The sequence below is a fragment of the Pseudoliparis swirei genome, chromosome 16 (genome assembly GCF_029220125.1).
Source record: "Pseudoliparis swirei isolate HS2019 ecotype Mariana Trench chromosome 16, NWPU_hadal_v1, whole genome shotgun sequence".
Classification (NCBI taxonomy): Eukaryota; Metazoa; Chordata; class Actinopteri; order Perciformes; family Liparidae; genus Pseudoliparis; species Pseudoliparis swirei.
Window position 1 is genome coordinate 22612711 of NC_079403.1, and position 23732 is coordinate 22636442.

The window sequence follows — 23732 nt, forward strand, 5'->3', positions numbered from 1 at the left end:
TTTATAATCTTCAAAAAGCTTTAGGGCCCTAACATAACCATAGCTATAGTTCACACATGACGTGGGAGAGGGGACATTTGGTTCCCATGAAGATATTGATAGTTCGCCCAAGATGGGCAACAAGTTAGCCTTCTAAACACATTTTTATTTATTTATAGGGCTATTTAGGCAGTCAAAAAACACAGATAAAGTACCTGACCCTTAAACTTTGGCAAATAATTGGACTTATAATAATTTTCTGTAGTCAAATTGACCTCAAGGGTAAAATATGTTATTATATTTGAAAGTAACAGGAGGGTTACATATACTTTTTATCCCTCATTTAAACCATCGTTTAAAGAAGTGGACTTGGTCGCCCACGGACGTTATCATATTTGGAACGTGGAGGCGTGAAGTAGAGGAGTAGTCATACTTATTATTATCCTTATTTAAAAGGGACCATGTACAGTTGAAACATAAAAGTCACCATTTGACGCACTGTACCAGATTATAGCTATACAGCTAATTAGCATCTGTAGGCCCTTGGCAGACCATAACAAACATAAAACTAGAACGGGCACTCGGTAGAGCGCATACCTTCGCACATCACAAGATTGGGCATTGAATTATGAACATGTTGGCATTAGTTGCATGCCAATTGGATAACAATTGACCGCGCTATGGTAAAAATAAGATTTTGACCTTTCCATGACCTTGACCTTTGACCCGATCGATCCCAACATCTAATCAAATGGTCCCGGGATAATAACCAATCATCTCACCAAATTTCATGCGATTCGGTTTAATACTTTTTTAGTATTGCGAGTAACACGCATACAAATAAATAAATAAATACACAGCGATCAAAACATTACCTTCAGCATTTTCAATGCGAAGGTAACAATAACAAACGGGGCAGGATAAGACGCTTACAACAGTGTATGTGGTGAGAAGAACACACAATACACACAATTTAAAGCCACAGTACAGCACATTAAAAGACACCATTTATCTTGTAGCCCCGCCCCTAAAGCCTCTCCTGCTTCATGGTGTGTTTGACTCTAAATGGACCCTCATTTACGAAATGAACATCATACTTGAAACTAGATATTAAAACCCAGAAACTCATGTTTACAACGAGGGAATAAGTCCAGAGAGAAGTAGAGGACATTGTCCATTCCTCAATAGATTACTCTGTGAAGGGTACCGACGGTCCAGTCCGGTTCCCCTCCAGATTCCGGGTCCCGCTCACCCCCAACACGTCCTCTCGCCGCCGCGCCGCGGTCCCTCCGCGTCTGCACGCCCGCAGTGCGGTTGTTTGAGACGCCGTTATGAGTATTACATCACCCGATGTTTCTGGATGTACGGACTGTTGGTATCGAGCGGTGTTAGGTTCCGGCGCCCCCGATTATAAACTGGCAGAGAGCAGCTCCCCCCCTTTTTTTTTCCCTCTGCGCCGATTGATTATCGTAGTTTTCCACTGGAGCTATTGATTTCCCCCGCAGAAATCACCTCGGGAAATCGCAGAACAAATCATAATCCGCTGGAAGAGAACTCCTCTCGGAGCGGTTCAAAGCCTCCTGCGCCGAAACAATTGCACTCGCTTGGATGGACGTCCCGGCTTTCCAATTGGCCACTTGAACGCGGGCCTGGCACTTTTATGATGTAAAGCGAGTGTTATGTTGTTTTGTTACCACACTCTAGCCCTAGCTACAGTTTCGCAGCAATCAAGGAGGGGGGGGGGGGTGAATTTCCTGCAGGCTTTTCTCTTTTCGTAAGGTGCCTGTTAACGTGTAGGCAAATGTACAGAGACACGCAGGGGCCAGCTCACTGCTGGATCATTTCCCCCCCAGAATGCACTTGGGGGGGGGGGGGGCAAGGTGATATCATTCTGGGGGCTGTGTGGGCCAAGCCCGGCTCGAGTCGCGCCGCCCCGTATCCGACTCCTTTTGGCAACCACAATATTTCTCTCTGCCTGTCGCCGCACACGTTAAATACACCGGGCACATGTTAACAACATTTTTTTTTTTTTATCTCTCTGGAGCGCATGACAGACTTTGAACGCAACACGTGGTCAAATTATATCGTGGGTATATTTTCGTGACACTAAAGCAGCGGTTCTCAAACGGTGTGGTACGACAGGTGGGAAATGCAGAAAGACCTTTTATTGGGAACTTCACATGCAAGTTCAAAGTTCACGCACATGAAACAAAGTCATTCATAAATACATGTCGACGTGCGTCGTACCTTCGCGTACATGTCTACGTGACGCCGCTAACAGGTTACGCCGAAGATTCTCGGCGACTCGCTGGTTCTTGGCGTTTTGCCATAAAGCCGATCTCCGTGAGATCGGCTCTTCTGCTGTTTGCCCTTCAAAACAAAAGCTCGACATTGAGCATGTATTGAGAGTGGCCCGTATCAAGCCTGTTTAAAACCACTGCACTAAAGACACACATCTGCAATTAAGATTGTCTCTCCCCGTCACATGAGGAATAAGGTTTCGCTCAGAACCCGTTTGGATATACTTACTAGTGCCCTTCAAAACAAAAGCTCAACACTGAGCATGAATTGAGAGTAGACTGTATCAAGCCAGCTTTTAAAAAAAATTGAGAACCACTGCACTAAAGACACACATCTGCAATTAAGATTGTCTCTCCCCGTCACAAGAGGAATAAGGTTTTGCTCAGAACCCGTTTCTGGATACTTACTCGTGGTTTTTTTTGTTCTTCAAAATTCTCCCTATTCATAATTCCTATAGCTAATATTTCTGGCCAGTCCATCAGGCTTTTTTTCTGATCTGGTGGCTAGACGGGAGGCTGAGGTCTTTGACCATTTAACTCCCATGCCGGGTTCTGTGTTTGAACGTTGCCTAGTGACATCATCTAGAGGTGTTAACCGTAGTTTTTCCTGCGATGATCCTTCACGAGAAAAACGGCCGCCGCAGTCTCGAGGTCGATCTCTCGTCCGCCCCGCACACACAATTACGCCACATAAAAACTAACCCGAGCATTTCCCTTTATTCCTCCCTAAAGAACGCTCTCGCTTGTGATCGAGAGCCCCCCCCCCCCCCCCCCAGGTTCCGAGCTTCTCGTCGTTCCCCCAAACATCTACCAGAGTCATGATCTCACTGGCTTTTTGCTCGTCAGCCCTTAAAATTCGCCGTGAGAACATTCACAACGGCCGATCCTACAGGACCTGGCCGCGCTCGTCGGAGGTTGGAAGGACGACTTGGAAGTTCCTGTCTGCTAGTGGTCTGGATGATGGGATTAGATGTAATTGGGCTGTTGACTGGGAGGGACCAGAGAGAGAAAGCGAGACGTGGAAACATCTCCGAGACGTTTACGTCCCGATGGCTTCTCTGTGATCTCAAACCTGCCGTGCGCCAGCTGGAAGGTTGAGAAACAGGGGAGGAAAGTCCGTCTTTCACGGTTGATGGACCGTCTATTGTGGAAGGACATCCATCAATATATCTCTGGAGAGAGAAAGGACCCTATGCATGCATGTACACATGTTTGAGAAGAGAGAGAGAGAACTGATGAGAGGACTTTAGGCCGAACCACGCAGTCATACATAACGACGAGCCCCAAAGTAGCCTGATGGAAGTCAGGCTCGGGTTTTTATTGGCTGCCGTGCGCTTTTCAGAAGGGGATAATATTTTCACTGCCGAGTTATTTATATAGTTTAAAAAAAAAAATCTTCTGGTAAAGTCAATAATTTATCAAGGTAATGATGGTTGGAGCGCGGGGGGAAAGAAAACAAGAACGAGGAGGAATAATGAGATAGGAGCATGGCGGCGTGTCGGGGGGGAGGGGGGGGGGGGCTTGAGAACGTCTCTGCTGGCGTCCTCCGTACACCCCGGTGAGCTCTTCCGGTCCTCACGTCTATCCCTTTTTTCTTTCTTCTGCTTTTTGGAGAACGATAAGGGTTTCAGGCCTTTTGTGGACGTCGGCCGAGGGGGAAGTCGAGGTCGGGTCGTTGGGCGGATCAGCGGCGCGGACTGGAGCGGGGCTCGGTTCAGATGACAAAAAAGGACCAGGAGAGGTGGAGATGATTTCACCGGGGATGGGGTTTTTTTTTAAAGAGAGAAAGAAAGGGGGGGGGGGGGTCTTGGTGTCACAGTGGAAAAACGCGTCTTGTTGTTTTCATTCCTTCCACGCCGTGTCATTGCTCTGGCTGGTAAACGACGACTCTCCCCCCCCCCCCCGAAGATCCAGAGGTTGTATGGGTTGGACAGCGATGCCGAACACCGCGGTCCTCTTCCTTCCTCCGCCAGAGACGCCGTCTGTCCCCCGCATGCCTGAACGAAGAGGTCATCCCCCCACAGCCACCTTGACTGGTTATTAGGGGACTTCCGAGAGCCTGGGGGGGGGGGGTGAGATCCAACTCTTAAAAACACTGCCCTCTTGCCAACCACCCCCCCTCCCATAGCCCACATCCCTCAGTCGGCCACGCCATCGCTCTTTTCTTTATTTCTTTTTTTTCCACGCCGGCTTCCCCCCCGTAACAAATGGAGTTGCGTAAATATTTAAACAAACAGCGACTCGCATCCAAAACAAATAGGCGGGCAGGTTTATTAAAGAGCCCCGTCGCCGAATCTGCACGCAGCTGTAACAGAATATACAACACTTCAACTCACTGTAAACCATTTGTAAAAGGGAACATACCAGGAAGATAGCGGGGGGGGGGGGGCTTTTTATGGCCGACTTGCTCAACCGCTTGGGGGAGGACGTACGGATGCTTTGGGCCGTCTTCACTGTTAAATCTGACTGAATTTAGAATGAGTTTTGTCATAAATCAAATGAGGCAACGCTGATTTGTTTCAGCACTTAAAGGGACAGTAACGCCAAAATGTAAAATACAGGTTCTCATCCTCTTACCTGTCGTGTGAAATGTCGTTTTTCCGTGTTAGAAATCAACATGAATGTGCGTGTTCTTCTTCTTCAGAAATCGTGATTACAAAATAATAGTTTTCACGTTAGAACCGTTTTCGTCATAGTGAGCTACACCCTTGGCTCACGGCGCATTTTATTTGGTGCGATGATCACCACAAGCAGAGTTGGCCATCGAGCTCCATTACATCGGAGGGAAAGCAGACGTTTAAAAAAATGAAGTAGTTTTTCTGATTTTGAGACTAACCGTCCCCTTTTTTTTTTTGGGAGTCTTTATTTTTTTTCCGAGGCTCCCGGCACCAGCATGTCGGTGAGATGTGACGGAGCTGTTTAAAGAGGATGAATAATCCCCATCAGAATGTTTACGGGGGACGGGGACTGGCAGCCCTGCACACCGGGAGTGAGAGATGGGAGTGGTGGGAAAGAGTGAGAACAAAACAGGAGGAGGAGGAGAAGGGAAAAGGGGGGGGGGGCGTGTGGTCAGAGTTTGGCCAATAAGATATTAGCCTAATGGCCGAGCGGAGGGTGAACATGAGGACGTGGCTGAGATGGCACGAGACAGGGGGAATAACCCCGCTTTTAAAAGGACTCTCTGGACTTGTTAGGCCCGGGCAGGTTTAAGAGCTTTTGGGCGCTCCTGTCATAATTCTCTTTTCATTTGAATTTCAACCTCTTGTGTTCTCTCTCTCTCTCTCTCTCTCTGTCTTTCTCATTCTCTGTCCCCTGCCTGCCTACCTCCCTTTTTTTGTGTGTTTAATCCCGCCCCCCTCCCCGCTCCCTGCAGAAATGGCGGGCTCCAAGTCACTATAACAAGATATGGCAGTTTCATTCCAAATAATGACCCCAGGATTAACAAACAGAGTCCTGGAACGGTATTTAAAACAAAGGAGGAGAGAGTGAGCGAGAGAAGAGAGAGAGAGAGAGAGAGAGAGACGGACGGCCTCGCGTTGTTCCTGCCGACGCCGGAGCTTTTAGCGCTCGCGCTCTCTGATTGGCCGGACAGACTCAGGACATTCACAGTGTTGCTCACCGCCCTAAAGTGAAAAAAAAGAAGAAGAAACAAAGACTTCTTTCCTCGGGCTATTCCAGGTGAAGGTTAGCCTTAAGGGCCAAAGGATTCAGGAAGTTACCATATTATTTTTTTTGAAGATGAAAGCTGCGGCCAGCATCACCTTTGAGACGTGATCTATGGATTCATATCGATAAACAACCATGTGGGCACTCTGGGTTCTGCCTCCTGGCCAATCCTATTGTCATTTAATTCCTGGATATATTGTACTTGTATGATGTAATGCATCTAATCTGGAGAGTGATGCAGGTGTGTCTACACACAGATGTACCAGATGTGTGTGTGTTTATGTACATATGTAGACGTCCGGCTCGGCCAAATGAGGTGACCTCTTTGTATCTATTTTTTATATATTTTCCTGTGGATGTACCAGGGGGTGGGTTTGTTATCTGTTTGTATAAGTCAACAAAAAGATGAAAAACAATGGAAATATCAGTTAAATTACATGTCTTCTGTGTACCTGCCAATATTTCCAAATAAAGATTATAAAAAGGTGATATTATCATAGAAGAGAGACTCGCATCGGCATTTAAAAGGTGGCAAGATGTCAGATGTATGGCGTTGAAAAGTTGATTTTCATGGTAATTGCTCCATCTTCAATCATGGACCTTATGTTCACATGTGTTACGACTGCGTTATTACATTTGTACGTGAGGTCACACTTCATGCCGACTCCAAATTCACCCGTGCGGTCTGATCGTCTTCCACCACGGTGTGTAATAGATCATTTGGGTCGATTGGAGGGCCTTGGTGTGTGTGTGTGTTTGGGGATTGTTTGTTCTGTTGTGTGTTGGCAGACCAGTGTGTGTGTGTGTGTGTGTGTGTGTGTGTGGCTACATGATATGTTTGTGTTTTGTGTTTTTCCGATGTTGTAAGCCACCTCTTGGTTGGGCGAGAGAGATGTATTCTGGGTAATAACCAGGACACTGACGTAAGTGGTGGTAACCACCGTTGGGGTTAAAAACACAGACGTTGATGTCAACGTGGGCGCACCCAAACAACGTCTCCAGGGGGGTGGAGTCTTCTCTCCCCCCCTCCCCCCCCTGGTCTAGACAGCTGGGCCACATGACAGAGCTCTCCGTGGGTGCTGGTCTCTGTCATGTGTGACCCCCCCCAGAGCTGAACGGGGGAACGGCTCCTTAATGCGGCGGGACAGCAAAACTCTGACACACACACACACACACACACACACACGCTATCGACAGGCCAATGATATCACAGCTGGATGCCGAGTGTGAGAAAATACTGAGAGTCCAGACGCCGCGGTCCTCCGGTCTGGTTTCTCCTCCCTCACACACACTGTGGAGACATTGGTACAGCCGTCTATTTATAAAGGAATTGTAGTTTTATATGTATTTTGCTTGTGATCGCGTCTGTATTTTATTCTATTTTAATGTGTTGTACTATCTGGACCTCGAGTCTGAAATAATGGTTTGATGAGTACACACTCTACACACATGCACCTGTGACTTCCGTCAAGCACACACGCTCCCGCCTACACATTTTTGTGACAGGCCCAGCAACTGTCCGTCTTTTGCCCCGTTGCCCCGGCAACACGCTCCCGTCCCGCGCCTGGCCGACCCCGTTTTGGATGTGTGTGTTTTTTTCTTCTTCTCCTCCTGGTGTCGTCTTAGGAGGCTTTCGCCGTCTGTGACATCACCGCTGTTTCCGTGACAACGGTGGGATCGAGCACGCTGACCCAGGCAGACCTTTTAAAATCACGGAATATGCCTTAATGTGTCTTCAGAGGGACCCCCCCCCCTTTCCTCCCATCACCTCTGACGCCCTGATGACTTTAACATCCACGGACCTTCAGGCTGACCTGATAGAATGTGTTCTGTCTACATGCCTCGGCCTCAGTCCATCTCCTCCTCCTCCTCCTCCTCCTCCTCCTCCTCCTCCTGTCTCCTCCCCCTCATCTTTGTGTCTTCTCCTCGGTCTATCGAAACACTTTGACCCCCGGGCTCAATGCGGGTGGTGCGACGGCTTTGTCTGGACCGCAGCAGGCGCACTCGGGTCAGGTCTAGGAGTGTGTGTGTGTGTGTGTGTGTGTGTGCGTGTGCGTGTGCATTCGCTCAGTTCCCATCGTTCCTTCTCCCGCGGCCGGAGACAAGGAACCCCGAGTGCCAGCATGACATTACCTCGATGAAGTGTCAGGCTAACGTCGTATAACGCGATACCGCATGAATGAACCGGCGGAGGGAGTCGGGGGAGACGTGCGCTCACGCTCGCACGCTTTGATCAACAGGTACATTGTCATCATTTCCGCCGACGGGAAGTCAACACAATAGTTGACTTCCCGTCGGCGGAAATGATTCAATTAAAAGTTCCTCAGCTGAATTTAACGGGTATTTGTTGGCGTGCAAATGTCAGAAAAAAAACAACGTTGCCAAAGCATGACAAATATAACCCGCACAAATATTTATATGAATATTACACAATGCTAACACAACATTACGATTGTTATAAAACATATAAACATGCTGTGAGTAATTCTAAGTATTTATACAGCCCGTAATCCTGGTTCAGAATTTTAAAAAAGACGTTTTGCGAAATGGAATATTTGAATAACGATGCGTGATGGTCTCGTGTGCTATTGCTGTGATATAATACTTTACAGGGTTCGACAGGACCTCTGCGGTAGAGTGCTCTTCATCGCACAAACGGCACTAATCCACATCAACACTTCCTGTCTCCTCCAGAGTCCCGCCCCCTGTCCATCCCCATGAAGGTGATGCCCGACACCGCAGGGGGGGAGTCGTGGACGACCTCCGAGGAGAGGATGAAGGAGCTCATCGCCCACGCCTGGGACGTTGTCAAACGCCTCACTCTACAGGTACCGCACCGTGCTCGACCGTTGTTGTTGTTGTTGTTACCTTCGCATTGAAAATGCGGAAGGTTATGTTTTGATCGCCGTGTATTTATTTATTTATTTATTTGTATGCGTGTTACTCGCATAACTCAAAAATTATTAAACCGAATCGCATGAAATTTGGTGGGATGATTGGTTATTATCCGGGGACCATTTGATTAGATTTAGGTATCGATCGGGTCAAAGGTCAAGGTCATGAAAAGGTCAAAATATTCTTGAATCGCATGAAATTTGGTGGGATGATTGGTTATTATCGGGGGACCATTTGATTAGATTTTAGGATTGATTGGGTCAAAGGTCAAGGTCATGCAAAGGTCAACATCTTCTTTTTACCATAGCACGGTCAATTTCTATCCAATTGGCATGCAACTAATGCCAAAATGTTCATAATTCAATGCCCAATCTTGTGATATGCGAAGGTATGCGCTCTACCGAGTGCCTGTTCTAGTTGTTGTTGTGCTTGTGATCAGCCGAGATCCGTTTTCCTCTGGGCCTGATGAGTAACTCATCGGGTGTCACTGTCGGGGGGCCAGAGGAGTCCAGTGGCATGTCAGGAGTCGACCCATTCGCATTCCTTCCCAGTCCTGTTGCATCATGACAATAACAAAACCCTCGAATCCGCTGTTTCCCGATATCTTTACCACGTTTGGTTTTTGTCTTCGAGCATCAGGAAAAAGGGACAATGTATTGCTGTCCACATCATCGAGGAGTTATTGGCCGGCTTCCACGTCTGGGAGACGTTTTCACAGCTCCAACCACACCACTCCCAGATCTACTTCAGGAACCATTTACCTCTCTCTCTTCTTCTCCTCCGTCTCTCTGAGGCTCTGAGCGTTAGCGTAGCGCTCTCTATGGCTTCCCCTGTTAGCCGTTAGCCCGTGAGCACGCGTAGCTACGTCTGGTGTCGCTTTGTGGCCGGCTGCCTCTCTGGTTGACCGGCTGGCTCGCCGGACGTCCCCTCGGCCGTCCGTCCGTCTTCTGATTGGCCGGTTAGGTGCTCCTATCGTGTGGACGGCTCGCTGCATCTCGACGGGGCCGGTTAGCAAGAGCCCACATCACAACCGGGCCCCATCTGAAATGCATCGGGAAGTGCCGACAACGCTCTGACAGGACTCCTCTCGATGCAGGAAAGGAACGTCATGGTGTGTGTGTGTGTGTGTCTCCACGCACTCATGTGGTTCTGCACATTACTGATTGAGGATCATGGACATCTTATTGTATATATATATATATTTGTATATATAAATATGTATATACATATATATTTATATATATATATTTATTTATATACATACATTTTTATATATATATAAATAATAATAATATATATATATATATACACAAATATATGTTTATAAATATATATATATATATAAATATATATATTTATATATATATATTTATATACATATATTTTTATATATATATATATATGATTGCCGGTGTACAGGATGCAAACCTTACTGTGAATTATTATTTTGTCATTTATTTTTTTCGTCCACTGTAAACATCAGATCTGTGTTTACATGACTACACGACCGCTCACGTGGTCGGTACCGCAGCATGGGAGTCTGTGACACGCGGTGGCGACAAGCAAACTCATCATCCCACTACAGAGGTTCTAACTTCGTACCTTTTTTTTCCCGTCAGTGTGTTGTTTCTGCAGACGGGCGGGGGGGGGGGGGGGATCACAGGAGCACAGAAGTTTTCTCTTAACAGGTTTATTCGTGGAAACAGGGGATACTCTGTTCCCGAATAACAGAAGAAACCCGTTTTTAATTTGGACGTGGCTCTCGGGCACGTTCCTCTGTGCGTGTAAACAACGGCCGGTTGATGCAGAGGTCCGACCCAAACCTTCTTAATTCATCTTAATTCTCGTCGCGAGGACCACACAAACTGACGTCAGTCAAACATGAAGGGGCGGTGGGGGGCGGGGGCATGACGCCATGTTTTGAACTGAACCTCGGCTCCAGAGCCCGGGTCCCGTGTCAGGCCCATTGAGCTGTTTACAGTACTTCCACAAAAGTGAACTCAACCCGCTAATAGTTTGCCGAGCCCGTCATTGCCTCCACTTCCCTCTGTCCCCCGCGGCGGGCCGCGCGACCCGGGGACCACACCGCGGCAGTAATTAGGGAACAGTCTCGTCCCGCTGACACGGCGAGGTGGAAGCGGACCAGGCCCCCGGAAAAAAAGAAGGAAAAAAAACGACAGCTGGTTCCCCGGGCCTTGGATATCCCCAAAAAACCACTCCATTCATTTTAGTGCGGTGTAAACAGAATACCTAATGGCTCACACTTCTGCTGCACATGTGCCCAATTTGGCATGCGAGGGGTGGAAGGGGTGGGGGGGCTCTCTCTCTCTCCGTCCTTTTTTTTTTTTGCAGGGGGAGGTAGAGGGTAGAGGGAAGGTGGCGGGAATGAGATCGAGGGGAGAGAGAGAGAGAGAAAAGTTCCAAAAGTATTTATTATTCTACGGCTGCTGAGACCACTTAAGGCTGTTTCAACAGAACCGGGACACGGGATATAGCTGCAGATTGTGTAAATTGTTTTTAAAAAATTCTCACAGTCGTAACCCCGATACATTCTTTCCTCCGGATGAAGAGAAGGTAACAGGCTCGCTCGGATTCCAGACTCGCACTCGCCATCGTCTGCTGTCGTTCATTCCGCCGGTGTCAGCGGTTTCACGACTGGCATATGGAATAAAACATTCATGTATTTTCATTTTTTGGAGTCGTCGGATGTCGAGGTTTCATGCACTCTGCTGCATCATTCTTTATCTTATGACAGTGGGACTTTAAGTGGAGCTCATGTAATGTCTTATAGCCACCTCAAAGTCTAAAACCAGAGCAGCAGCTGGAAAAAGCGGAACATGCGCCGCTCTATTTGTAGCGTTCTGCTCTGAAAATAATAATAAATAATCCTTCTTGACACCACACTTGTCTTTTTCAATGACGGGCCCAGTCAGCATTTATAATGTACGGATTATTATCCGGATCCACGAGTGTCACGCTGCATCTCACGCTCCGTCTGCAGCCGACTGCATCCAGTAAAAGCCTTTAAAGAAATGGAGTTTCCTCTGTGACTTAAAATCCTCGACATTCCTCTTCAATTCAGTTTATTCTATTTAGCCCAATATGACAAATTACGATATTTTCCTCAGAGGGCTTTGCAATCTGTACAAATAGGACATCCCTTTTTTTTAAACTCTTTCACGGGGTGAAAAAAGCAGAGCAATAGAGGAGGATCCCTCTCCCCGGATGGACAGAAGCAGTAGATGTCTCGTGTCTATCCGTCTTGAGTTCGTACATCGCCCTCTTCTCCCGCGACCTCATCGCCGGAAACGATGAGCGATACTCAAACGCCACCAGAGAACCGGTCCCGAACCAGTCCGTGAGCGAGAGAGGCGGGCTGAGAACTGATCCGTGTGGATATTCCTCCGGAAGAATGAAACTCGAGAGTTCATTGGGCGAGATCAGAGCGAGAGCCGTAGACCATCCACACCGAGCCCCTCGGGCCCGAGATGGCCGACTCCTCGAGAGATTACGTAGAGCGGAGATCATGAAAGACGTGGGTGTGGTTTTTTTTTTTCCCTTCCAAAAAGGCCACGAAGTCTCTAGGTGGTGTTATTCCAGAAGTCACTTCCCATTAGGGCTGACGGGTTGCCGCCCCGGCCAGCGTGGGCTGGCTCATCTTCAAGATGGCCACTTGCCCTCTCGGCCTTCGGAGCCGCGACCCCTCGGTGTCGCTCCGACTCATTCGCGGTGCACTCCTTCACCTCCTTCTTCCTCCCCTCTCTCTCCTCTCCCTGTCATCCCGCCATCTGCGTTCTTCAGGGCCCTGATAATAATTGCCCGTGATCAGGACCAGTGCTTCTATTTCAGGAATGCCTTGTGCCATAATTCCTTCTATTTAACACGTGAATGTGTTCAGCGCTGGCGGAGGAGCACGTTGCTACCAAAACTGAAACGGGATCCGCTGCAACAGAGCGCCGGTTGCCATGGAAAAATGAAGTAACACTGCTCCCTGCAGCTGCCATGCATTAATGAGGAGGATGGATTTTTGTTCCTTTTTTTTTTTTTTTTAAGTGAGAGAAAGGGAGCAGAAGAAGCGGTGGGGTAGAAAAAAGGTACGGGTGATGGAAAGGAGGCGGTTAGGAAGCGAGCGAAAGGAGACGAAGAGGAGGAGAAGCGAGAGACGGATAGAAGGAGAGGGTCATGTGTACTGTGTGTGTGTGTGTGTGTGTGTGTGTGTGTTCGGTGTGGCTCGGATGGAGCTGGGGCCAGATGGTTTCCATGAACAGGATCTGACCCCCGGCTGCAGGCACATTACCCCCCCCCCCCGCCCTTCCTCTATCCTATCATCCCTGCACTCAACACCTTCACCCTGTCTGTCAAGTCGCACGACTTCCAATTGATTTGCCAGTGAAGCTCTTTAGTTATTGTGCCACTTCCTGTTTAGATGTTAGTGTGGTCATAACTTGTCAACCCCCCCCCCGCTAGTGTTGTTCAGTAGATATTGCAACTTCAGGTGCTCTAGGGTATGTAAACGTGTACATTTACATCTATTGGGATGAACCTCGAGTCCCGTGGAGCCAAATCCAGGCCAATAGGTTTAGCTGAACATTTAAAGTTTGGGTCTTGAACTTTGAAAAATGTAACAATGTCTTCGAAACATAAAATAGGTTTATGAAAAGTGTTCTCGGGTTAAGCCGAATTTTGATTCAGTGATGTTTTGGTTTTTTTATAAAAACATTTTTGGGGATTTTTCAGGAGCAGATTTTATATTTTAAACTTGAAATCTTTACAGTTTCAAATCTTTAATTTTCTGTTATTTATTTCACTTTCAGATCTGGCCGGGATCTGGCGTGGGGGGAGGGGGGGCGTGGTTTCAACTGCAGGGGCGTCATTGCATTCAAGAAAAAAATCTATAACTCAATCCAAATGATATTTAACCCAACAAAACTTCTCGTACACTTGTTTTAATTTCAAATACCTTGATGAATTTTCAGGTTCAAATCTTTTTTTTCAAACAAACAAACTATTGAATTCGTCTCGCCATGAACAGAAACATCGACGAACCTCTTGAGAATCAAATCATGAGAATATTAATATAAATACTATGTAATGAAACTGTAATTAAATTAACCTCGCTCACTAACGCTTCTCCCTCCGAGGCCCCCTGACTCTTTTTTGAGAGCGAGGTTTTAAAACATAGAAACCGCCGGGAGGTAAATCACACACACACACACACACACACACACACACACACACACTTTTCCTGTATTAGTTCCAATGCAAAAACTGACCACACACACACACAAGGTGAGCTTTTGAAGAATCATATTAATAACAATATTTCACCTCATTGAGCACGTATAAACTGCTCTCGGGGTGTGACTGAGGAGAGTCCCATGTATTCTGACAGTGGCACAACAGGAAGTGGTGTGTGTTGTTTTATCTTTCGGAGCATTGGTCATTGTGATCGCTCGCCGTCTCTGGTTTCTTTCGCTAAAAGAACGCCAAGTGCCGATTGGCTGCCGGGCAAACCGAGCGAGTGACGGGTTAATGCTGGGGGCAGAACGCCGGGTGTCTCTCCTGTCATTGAGTCTCAAGGAAGGAGGAGGAGGAAGATGAGGAAGAGGAGCGGTATTGAGGGAATAAAGAAAGAGTGTACATTCTCTCCCGATTACACACTATAGGCCTCCCTGGTGTCGCCTGATCTAAATCAAGACCCCGCGATGTCACAGTGGACCTGCCATTAGCTGTTGACTAAGAACACTGTGTGTGTGTGTGTGTGCGTGCTGAGATTCCCCGTCCCATCATCTGCTGCTGTGTCAACACGCCGATGACCTCACAGCCATGACAGACGCACACACGTATTTGACCCTCTCACCGGGGGCCGCGCTGGAAAAGTGCTTACCGGGAGATTCTCTTGTGTCTGTGACCTCCTGACCCTCAGAGGCCTGGAGACCTGGAACTGATTTTCATCAGGATTTCCAACACACACAAAAAAACTCACAGCAGCTAGAATTTCAAGATTGAGAGGTTTAAAAAAAAAAAGAAGAAGAAGAAAAAGAAGAAGAAAAAAAAAATTGTCAAGGAAAAGTGATTGTGTTTTTTTATTTTTCTCACCCTGACCACACTTGATCGGAGGTGGAACCTGGTTGGTCAGGACCGGGCACAGGTAATGGTATCAATCAATCGATCAGCCCCTGTACCCTGGATCGTCTATTGCCTGCTTTGTATCCTCCAGTCTCTAAACTAAGCCCCGCCCCTATCCTCCATGGCCCTGCTCTGCCAAGGCGTCATGGCCGCCCAGGGCATCTCCAGCTCTAGTTTGGCGTGGCCACCCCTTAGACCCCCCCCCTTCCCCCCTCTCTCCATGCTGGGGGGTGGGGGGGGGGGGCACAACCGCCACCCTCCCTTAGGCCACTGTTGGATCAATAAACGCGGCGATCAAAGTCGCAATTAACCCGGCGCGCTAACACAAACAGGCCGGGACGCAGCAGAAACAAACAGAGCCTTCATGTCACCTAAAGCGTTTATTTTTGCAGATTTCTTTTTTTTCTTCTTTCCCCAACTCGGCCAGGAAGACCTCCAGCGCCTTGTCAGCTTCTGTAAGCAGTGTTGGAAGCGGAGGAATGCAAGGGGGGGGGGGGGGCACAGGGGGATGGCCGGCCGCCCGGTTTGCCGCCGCCGCCGCCAGGCCGCAGGCTCGTTGCTGGCGGTGGCGTGCGCGGTTGTGAGACCCCGCCCCCTGTCTGTTGCCGGGAGGCGTCGCGCTCGGAGGCCTCTCTCGTAGACATCGGGGGAGGCCGGGTTCTGATGTGTTCTGGGTTCTGATGTGTTCTGATGTGTTCTGGGTTCCGATGTGCGCGGCGTCGTCTAGTCCAGAACCTCAGCACATTAATCACGCTCGTATCCACGGAGACGCCATTTACGCCGTTTCACATGTGATTTGGGGATGAAGCTGGGAAAAAAAGGCAGGCGGATGTGCAGAAGGGAGGTTAACAGTGGGTGGGTTATCCAGAGAGACGGGGGGGGGGGGGGTCTGTGGACCTTCTGTTCATCTGACCGGGCCACTTAGGGAACACACAGCGTCCCGTCTGGTGCACAGGAAGACTACATCTTGGAGAGGTATCAGTTGTTGTTTTTGTGTGTGTTTTTTTTCAAAAACAAAGGGATGTGTTTCTCCCGATCTCTCCGCCGAGAGTTTCTTCCGCTCCGGAGCGCCCAGATATTTTTCACCCGGGGGTGGCCGCCAGGGAGGGTGTCTCTAATTTCCTCTCTCGTCCATCTCCGGGTCGATTTCCTGTGTGTGAAATAAAGAAAGAAGAAGAAGAAGAGGTGCGCAGCAGAGGAAGAAGGGGGAGGAGGGGAGGGGGCCGACGCGCCGGCACAGACGCACTCGAGTGCGTTGGAGTTTGAGCTCGCCGTGTTGTGGGGTCGCTTCCGCGGGGCGCAGGGCCCGGGCCTCGGGGCCGGGTTCACGGCTCCCCGCGGCCGTGTGATAACAACGAGTCTTCACAGCACCACCGAAACAAAATGTCAAGACACATCCACTCACTGCAAGTGTGAAAACATGTGTCAGGGAGAGCGGTTATGCAGAGCTACCAACTCTCACGGTTTCGCCGTGTGACACACGCTTTTGCATGTTTTCACACGCTCTCACGCCACACAACCAATTTCTCACGGCAAAAGAAATTCTGATTTTGGGCCGAGGCTCGTTGGTTTCTTTTCAAACTCCGCGACGATAGATGGCGCTAAGGAGCGCATCTGTAAACCTATTCGCTGCATAGACATCCTATTTACCCCAAAGAGTCCCGAAGTTAGCAACAGAAGAAGATGTTCAAACAGACACAACGAGCAGAGACTACGGTGTGTTAATGCAGGGCTCTCAAGTGTCACGCATTTCGGTCTTACGTCACGCACTCCCGCCACACATCGTATTTCTCACGCTGAAAAAACTCTCGGCTATTTAATGTTTTAATGTGCCGCAAACATGAGCTGGCCGCGTTGCCCTCACCGTGGAGGAATCAAGCGCTCCCCTGGAGTTCTGCTGTGAGGTGCCACTTATCAGCCAATCAAAAATAAGAAATGGCCGCTTCACAATAGCCAATCAGAAAAAAACGTATCCGTTGTATCTGGGTAAGATTTAATCCAGCAACCAATAAAAATAAAGCATCCTGGATAGAGATGTCACTCTTGCCTGTCTTCAAAACGTAACAGCCCTGTTAATGATATGTGGTTCAATTAAGTTCTCTCTCTTAAACTTTAAATCTTGAAATAATGTGTTGTGTTTGTGCGTGTGATTTTGTGTGGTGATGTAAACTCAGCTGTCATAACAAGCAGCAGGAGAGCATCGTGTTATCCTCTTGGTATACTGCATGCTCAAAACATCATCATCGCATTTATCACTTTATTTGCAGGCCTAGGAAAAGGACCCTCTCAAAAAAATTCCAAAGAGCACGTTGAACAAGTAAGATGTATATAAAGAATTTAACATAAAGACAGGACATTTGTGCAATAGAATTAGGCATGTTTTTGTAAATGAGAGTAGAGTTATTAAAAAACATTTTAATTCTTTAACCCTTGTGTTGCCTTCGGGTCAATTTGACCCGATTAAATATTACACCCTCCTGTCGCCTTCGGGTCAATATGACCCGATTCAATGTTTCACCCTCCTGTTACCTTTATATTTACTAACATATTTTACCCTTGAGGTCAATATGACCCCAGCTATTAAAATCTCCAGAAAATTATTAGAATTAATATTGTTTTCCAAGTTTAAGTGTGAGGTACTTTATGTTTGTTTGTTGACTCCCGAAAGAACACCGACATTAAACATTGAATCGGGTCAAATTGACCCGAAGGCGACACGAGGATTAAATATTGAATCGGGTCAAAATGACCCGAAGGCAACACAAGGGTTAAGGTAGCAAAGATGCCTCGTAAAAGACCTTTGCCAGGCCAGAATGCAGGCTACAACATGGGTACAACATGGGTACAACATGGGTACAACGCCACATTAATTCAAATTTCCTGATATTTGAGCCACCAACGTGTGTGGTTGCGTGCGCGGCAACATTTTGGTCACCCCCGACAAAATCTCACTCCAAGGTTTTTTGAAAAGTTGGCAGCTCTGTATTTACAACAACAATGATGCTCCTAAGCAGCAATGTGTGTAAATGGCTTCAGATCTTTTACTCAGAATTACCCTCATGATTAGGCAACTCTTCAGTGGCTGTTTGTGATTCTTTAGCCACAGATCTTCAAATTTACAATGTGTAACATGGTGTCATTCTCTTTCGTAAGGCCACTTACATGGATGGCGCTGTGAAATCCTTGCAATGACCTCAAAACACCCTGTTCACTTGGGCTTAGTCCACTTCCTCTCGTGGATCTTAAGTCTTACCCAGTCACCTGCTTGACCGATGGCCATTCCCATCAGCTGTGGGCTCTGGCAACCTGCTTTAAGAAAAACTCTGGTTAGTTCAGTTCTCAACATATTCATCAAATGTGTCCCTTCTAGGACTCTCTCCTAACTCTCTGTGGACCCAGCATAGGTCTCCCTGTCAATACCTCATAGGAACATTTTCGCCCTTCATTTTGAGGATATTTGAACTACTACCATGCCGGTTCCCACTGCCGGTTCACGCTGCCTCCTGTGAGCAACAGTCCATTCTGGTTCTAAGTTGCTAAGGGGTCTCCTTCGTCGTAGAAGACAAGCTTGAGCCGAAGCACACGCCTGTTTCTGCTGCCACCTCTGTGCTGCAGTGCACGCTAGTTCTTGCTCACCATGCCTGTCGGCGCCCCGGCCGATCCCTGGGACACGGTGAGCAGGGATCAATGGGATACGGGCAGCAGGGATCGGCAGACAGGACACGGTGAGCAGGCATCCGCCGGGGCGCCGACGGCACACGAGGAGCAGGGATCGGCCATCAGGACACGGGCAGCAGGGATCGGCGGACGGGACATGGGGAGCAGGCATCGGCCGGGGCGCCGATGGAACACGGAAAGCAGGGATCGGCCGACGGGAATTGGGGAGCAGGGAGCAACCAGGGCGCCGACGGGACACAGGGAGCAGGGAGCCACCAGGGCGCTGACGGGACACGGGGAGCAGGGAACGGTCGCCGGGACACGGGGAGCAGGGATCGGCCGACGAGACACGGGGAGCAGGGATCGGCGGAAGGGACACAGGGAGCAGGGAGCCGCCAGGGCGCCGACGGGACACGGGGAGCAGGGATCGGCCGACGAGACACGGGGAGCAGGGATCGGCGGAAGGGACACGGGGAGCAGGGAGCCGCCAGGGCGCCGACGGGACACGGGGAGCAGGGATCGGCGGACAGGACACGCCGAGCAGGGATCGGCTGGGGCGCCGATGGGGAGCAGGGAACGGTCGCCGGGACTCGGGGAGCAGGGAGCCGCCAGGGCGCCGATGGGACACGGGGAGCGCTTATCAGCGATTTACCTGCCTGAAGTAAATACTTTTGTTTTATCTGACGAGCTCTTCTCGACTCTGCTCCCCTGTGGCCCCCAGCCTTGCTAACAAAACATGGCTCTCAGCCACGGGTGATTCTTCAGCTGGTCCAGTGTGATACGAATATCCGGATCCGGACAGACGCACGCCTCAAAGAAATCGTTGCCATCTTTGGAAAGCCAAGGGGTCTTACTCAGCTCCAAAAAGGACATGCCCTCTTTATATGTCACTTTTTGTCGCAGGAAGAACAGGACCAGCCCGATCTGGAATACTGACACGGGTCCGGCTTGGTATTCCTTCCGACTAGGCCATTCTGGGGGAATGTAAGTCCCGTAGAAATGCCTAAAGGTGTCACCTTCGTTGTAGAAGCAGCTCACACCGAAGTCGATGAGGCGAACTCGCGGCAACGTCATGCAGGTCTCAATAAGGAGATTTTCCACCTTAATGTCCCGGTGGAAAATGTGTTTCTGCCCGAGGTCAATTGCTGCATCCACCAACTGCTTAATTATAATCTTGGCTTCCGGTTCCTTCAAGTAGCCTCCTTTGGTTTTAATGTAGTTGCCGAGGTCTACGGCCGGCATTGGTCTCTCCAGCACCAGGATCAGCTCCGGGTCGACAATGTACCAGTCCAGTAGCTTAATGGGTGCTGAATGCCACTCCGATTCAGCCGCTAGTTTACTTAGGATGGCAACCTCCATAGGGATCTGGTTCCCTTTACCGTCAAGGTGAAGGTGGAGTTTGGTGTCTATGTAGATATGCTTGATTGCAACAGGCAGATTATCCACTTTGCGGTAGCCAGCAAACACGCATCCATATCCTCCTTGGCCAAGTTTCTGCACCTGCTGGTACTTGGCCTTAAAGATGGCTGAATCGGGTGAGTTTCTACTTTCGGTGTCCTTTGAAGTGGACGGCAACTCAGTGTCACAGGAGTTGGGTTCCAGTCTCCTGCACTTCTTACTCTGTGGGATTTGCCCATCTTCCGTACGTTTTCTCTTCACTCCTCTAGGGATGACACAAATGGCCTCTAAAATGGACGCCAACTCACTAATGGCCTTTAAAGTGGACGCCGACTCATTATCGCAAGGGATGGATTCCAGTCTCTTGTGCTTCTTACTCTGTGCGATTTCCCCATCTTCCGTACGTTTTCTCTTCACTCCTCCAGGGATGACACTATTGTCCTTTGAAGTGGATGGCAACTCAGTGTCACAGGGGATGGGTTCCAGTCTCTTGTGCTTCTTACTCTGTGAGATTTCCCCATCTTCCGTAAATTTTCTCTTCACTCCTCCAGGGATGAAACGAATGGCCTCTGAAGTGGACGCCGACTCAGTGTCACAGGGGATGGGTTCCAGTCTCTTGTGCTTCTTACTCTGTGCGATTTCCCCATCTTCCGTACGTTTTCTCTTCACTCCTCCAGGGATGACACTATTGTCCTTTGAAGTGGATGGCAACTCAGTGTCACAGGGGATGGGTTCCAGTCTCTTGTGCTTCTTACTCTGTGCGATTTCCCCATCTTCCGTAAATTTTCTCTTCACTCCTCCAGGGATGACACTATTGTCCTCTGAGGTGGACAGCAAATCATTATCACAGAAGATGGGGTCCAGTCTCCTGCTTCTCCTCCTTTGTGGTATTTCCCCATCATCCGTTTGTTTTCCCTTCACTCCTCCAGGGACGACACAAATGTCCCCAGAGCTGGACAGCACACCATTGTCACTGTGAATGGGGTCCAGTTGCCCACTTTCCCCCCTCTGTAGGCTTTCCTCATCTCCCGTTTCTTCTCTTTTCACTTCTCCAGGGACGATGAACTTCTCAGCTTTGAAGAGTTTTCCAAATATGTTGCCCATTATAACTGAAGATGGCTGAAGACCTTTCTAATAACTTTAGTGTGTGTTGCTGCAAAGCTGGAGTAAATATGAGGGAAAGGACACTGAGTGTTATAGACCTGTAAATTCAGTGGCTTTGATGAATGGCCTTATGAGGTCACAGTCTGTGACATCACAGTGTTCTTGAATATGCAAATGAGGGTCTTTGAAGAAATTCTGTTTACAAGTAAAGATGGAGGTATCCACTGAATACATTCATACAATGCATAACATACTATGTGTACAAGCATTCAAATCAAATTTACTCGTTAAAAGTACCGGTTTAGCACCGGTATTTCACTGTTTCCGTTTTTTTATTTTTTTATTTCTCCACGAAATTTAAACTACTGGATTAATCAGTAGGGTTTCCTCTTCCGTCTCCTTCCTTCCGTCTGCTCCTCCGCATTCAGAGAAAAATAGGGCATGGACGTGTCGGGTGACGCGGCGCGGAAAGTACTCATCACACGAAACCTTTCACCATGATTTGTCAAGACGTTTTTTCTGTCAACATTTTGATAAAAACCAACCAATGAACACTCAATAAATCACAAAGGACCTACCCACCACACAGGTGAGGCTCATTAGCAACCTGACAGTCAGAGAAACCAGAGAACACGGCGAGGACGGACTTCACAACAAGGAAGCAGCTGCAGCGACTTTGGCGAGCAGCGCGGAGGGCGGAGCCTCCGCGGAGGAGCTCCAGAGCCACGAGGAGGGACACACAGCCAGAAGAGATCCACTTGGACCCGGGTAAGTGTCTTTACTAATCGTTACGTGTGTGTTACGTGTCTGTTTTACCGTGTCTGTTAGACCTACGTGTCCCGTCACGATGTCGGTTACGTCTGCGCTGTGCTGACTAGTATTGTATTTTACAGAGAGGATTCACCAGCCCCTGCCGCGCAGCCTGCAGCCCTACCTGCATGACACGATGACATGGTGTTATTAGAGTGAAGTCATATTGTAAATAGTCTGTCAATAGTTGTGTTCTGTTTTCTATTTCTCAACATGTATATTATGTAGAATATTTATTTCAATTTTTTATGTATAATACATATTTATTTTAAGAAAAAAAAATGTAATGGTCATTTTTTATTTGCACACACCCCATGAAGCTTTATCTGCTATATGAAGTCATTTCTCAGTCCCATTTTTATCATCTTGGTGAATGGTGTGACAGACCACATAATTTCTACTCAAAAATCGATAATACAAAATTTGGTTTTAGACATTTAATTACATGTATCTACCACGGGACACAGGGAGCAGGGATCGGCGGACAGGACACGGCGAGCAAAGATCGGCCGGGGCGCTGATGGGGAGCAGGGAACGGTTGACAGGACACGGGGAGCAGTGATCGACAGGACACGGGGAGGAGGGATCGTCCTCTTGTCCGGGGAAAAGAGGACGTCTGGTCACCTTATATTAGCGCAGCATTACGATTTGAACCATGTCGTAATGCGCAGGCTGTGCGCGCAGCTGTTTGTAAAGTTGATCGCACCTCTACCTGCCTCAGCGGCCTGTGAAAGGCTATTTAGCATCGCAGGACTAGTCTTCAGCCCAAGACAATATTGATACAGTTATGACTGTTATGATGGTAGCAGTAGCCCAATTGCAAACTCAGCTTGAGAAAAACTTTGCCTATTGTGTTCAAATCCGGCCCATGGAGTTTACAAGGATGGTGTCCTTTCTCAAAACCCTGACCTTATGCATTTGCCCTCAACATCCTCTACTGGGAATGAGCATACTTATAAAAACACTGTTACAACTCCTTCATAGTGTCATATTGCCTCTATATATTGTGATAACTATGATAAGTTTATAGTAGAAGCAAAAGTATACTTATGTACAATATATTATGTTGAACATTGTTGCTCCTGGATGGATCACAGTCAACCCAATTATTTTCAACACAACTCCTTGTCCTTGGTCATGGTGGCCAAAGCACAGTACATTTAATATCAGAAAATTATTTTTGATACTTAAGTACAGTAAATATCAGATAAAACACACCTGCTGGTACAACCAAGTACCACACGGGTTGACTAAAGGGCCTCCTGTGTGCAGCATTTGGGCAGTGGTCGCCAACCCATCGATCGCTATTGACCGGTCGATCTCGGAGACGTTCCCTGTCGCTCTCCAAAATAAATTCAGAAACACATTGTTCCTCATTCTCGAACATTTTCTGAAGTGTCTTCTGAAATGTGTTCTTCCTGACTGGAAGATCGACGTCAGAAAATATCTCCGCCTGATTCATGAACGCCTGAAAACAGGTTCTCTTCCGGTGTTCTCAGCTTTGCTCCCCGAAAGAGGGGAACGTAGTACACAGTGGTCCTACAGTTGTGGCGCAGGGGGAATGCAGAAAGACCGTTATTGATCACAACTAAGTCATGAATAAATACATGTTGAAATGCCTGTACCTTAGTGTAAATGTTTACATTACAGCATTAACAGGTTACGCCTGCGCATGTGACGGCCGAGATTCTTGCCGACTTGCCAGGTCCTACCACCTTAAGTTCGGCTTTTCTGCTGTTGCTCTTCAAAACAAAAGCTCAACATTGAGCTTTTTTCTTGTCTGGTGGAGCAATC

The 23732-nt window shown here is 48.2% G+C and overlaps 1 protein-coding gene across 5 annotated transcripts in view; it reads left to right on the forward strand.

Moving 5' to 3' along the window:
* LOC130206618 (intermembrane lipid transfer protein VPS13B-like) overlaps nucleotides 1-23732 on the forward strand; it is a 401351-nt gene that overhangs the window by 175728 nt on the left and 201891 nt on the right. For all 5 annotated transcript variants that reach the window (XM_056434667.1, XM_056434665.1, XM_056434669.1 and 2 more), the window contains exon 22: nucleotides 8640-8773. In XM_056434667.1, the coding sequence (XP_056290642.1) occupies nucleotides 8640-8773 (134 nt within the window). The remainder of the gene's footprint in view (nucleotides 1-8639; nucleotides 8774-23732) is intronic.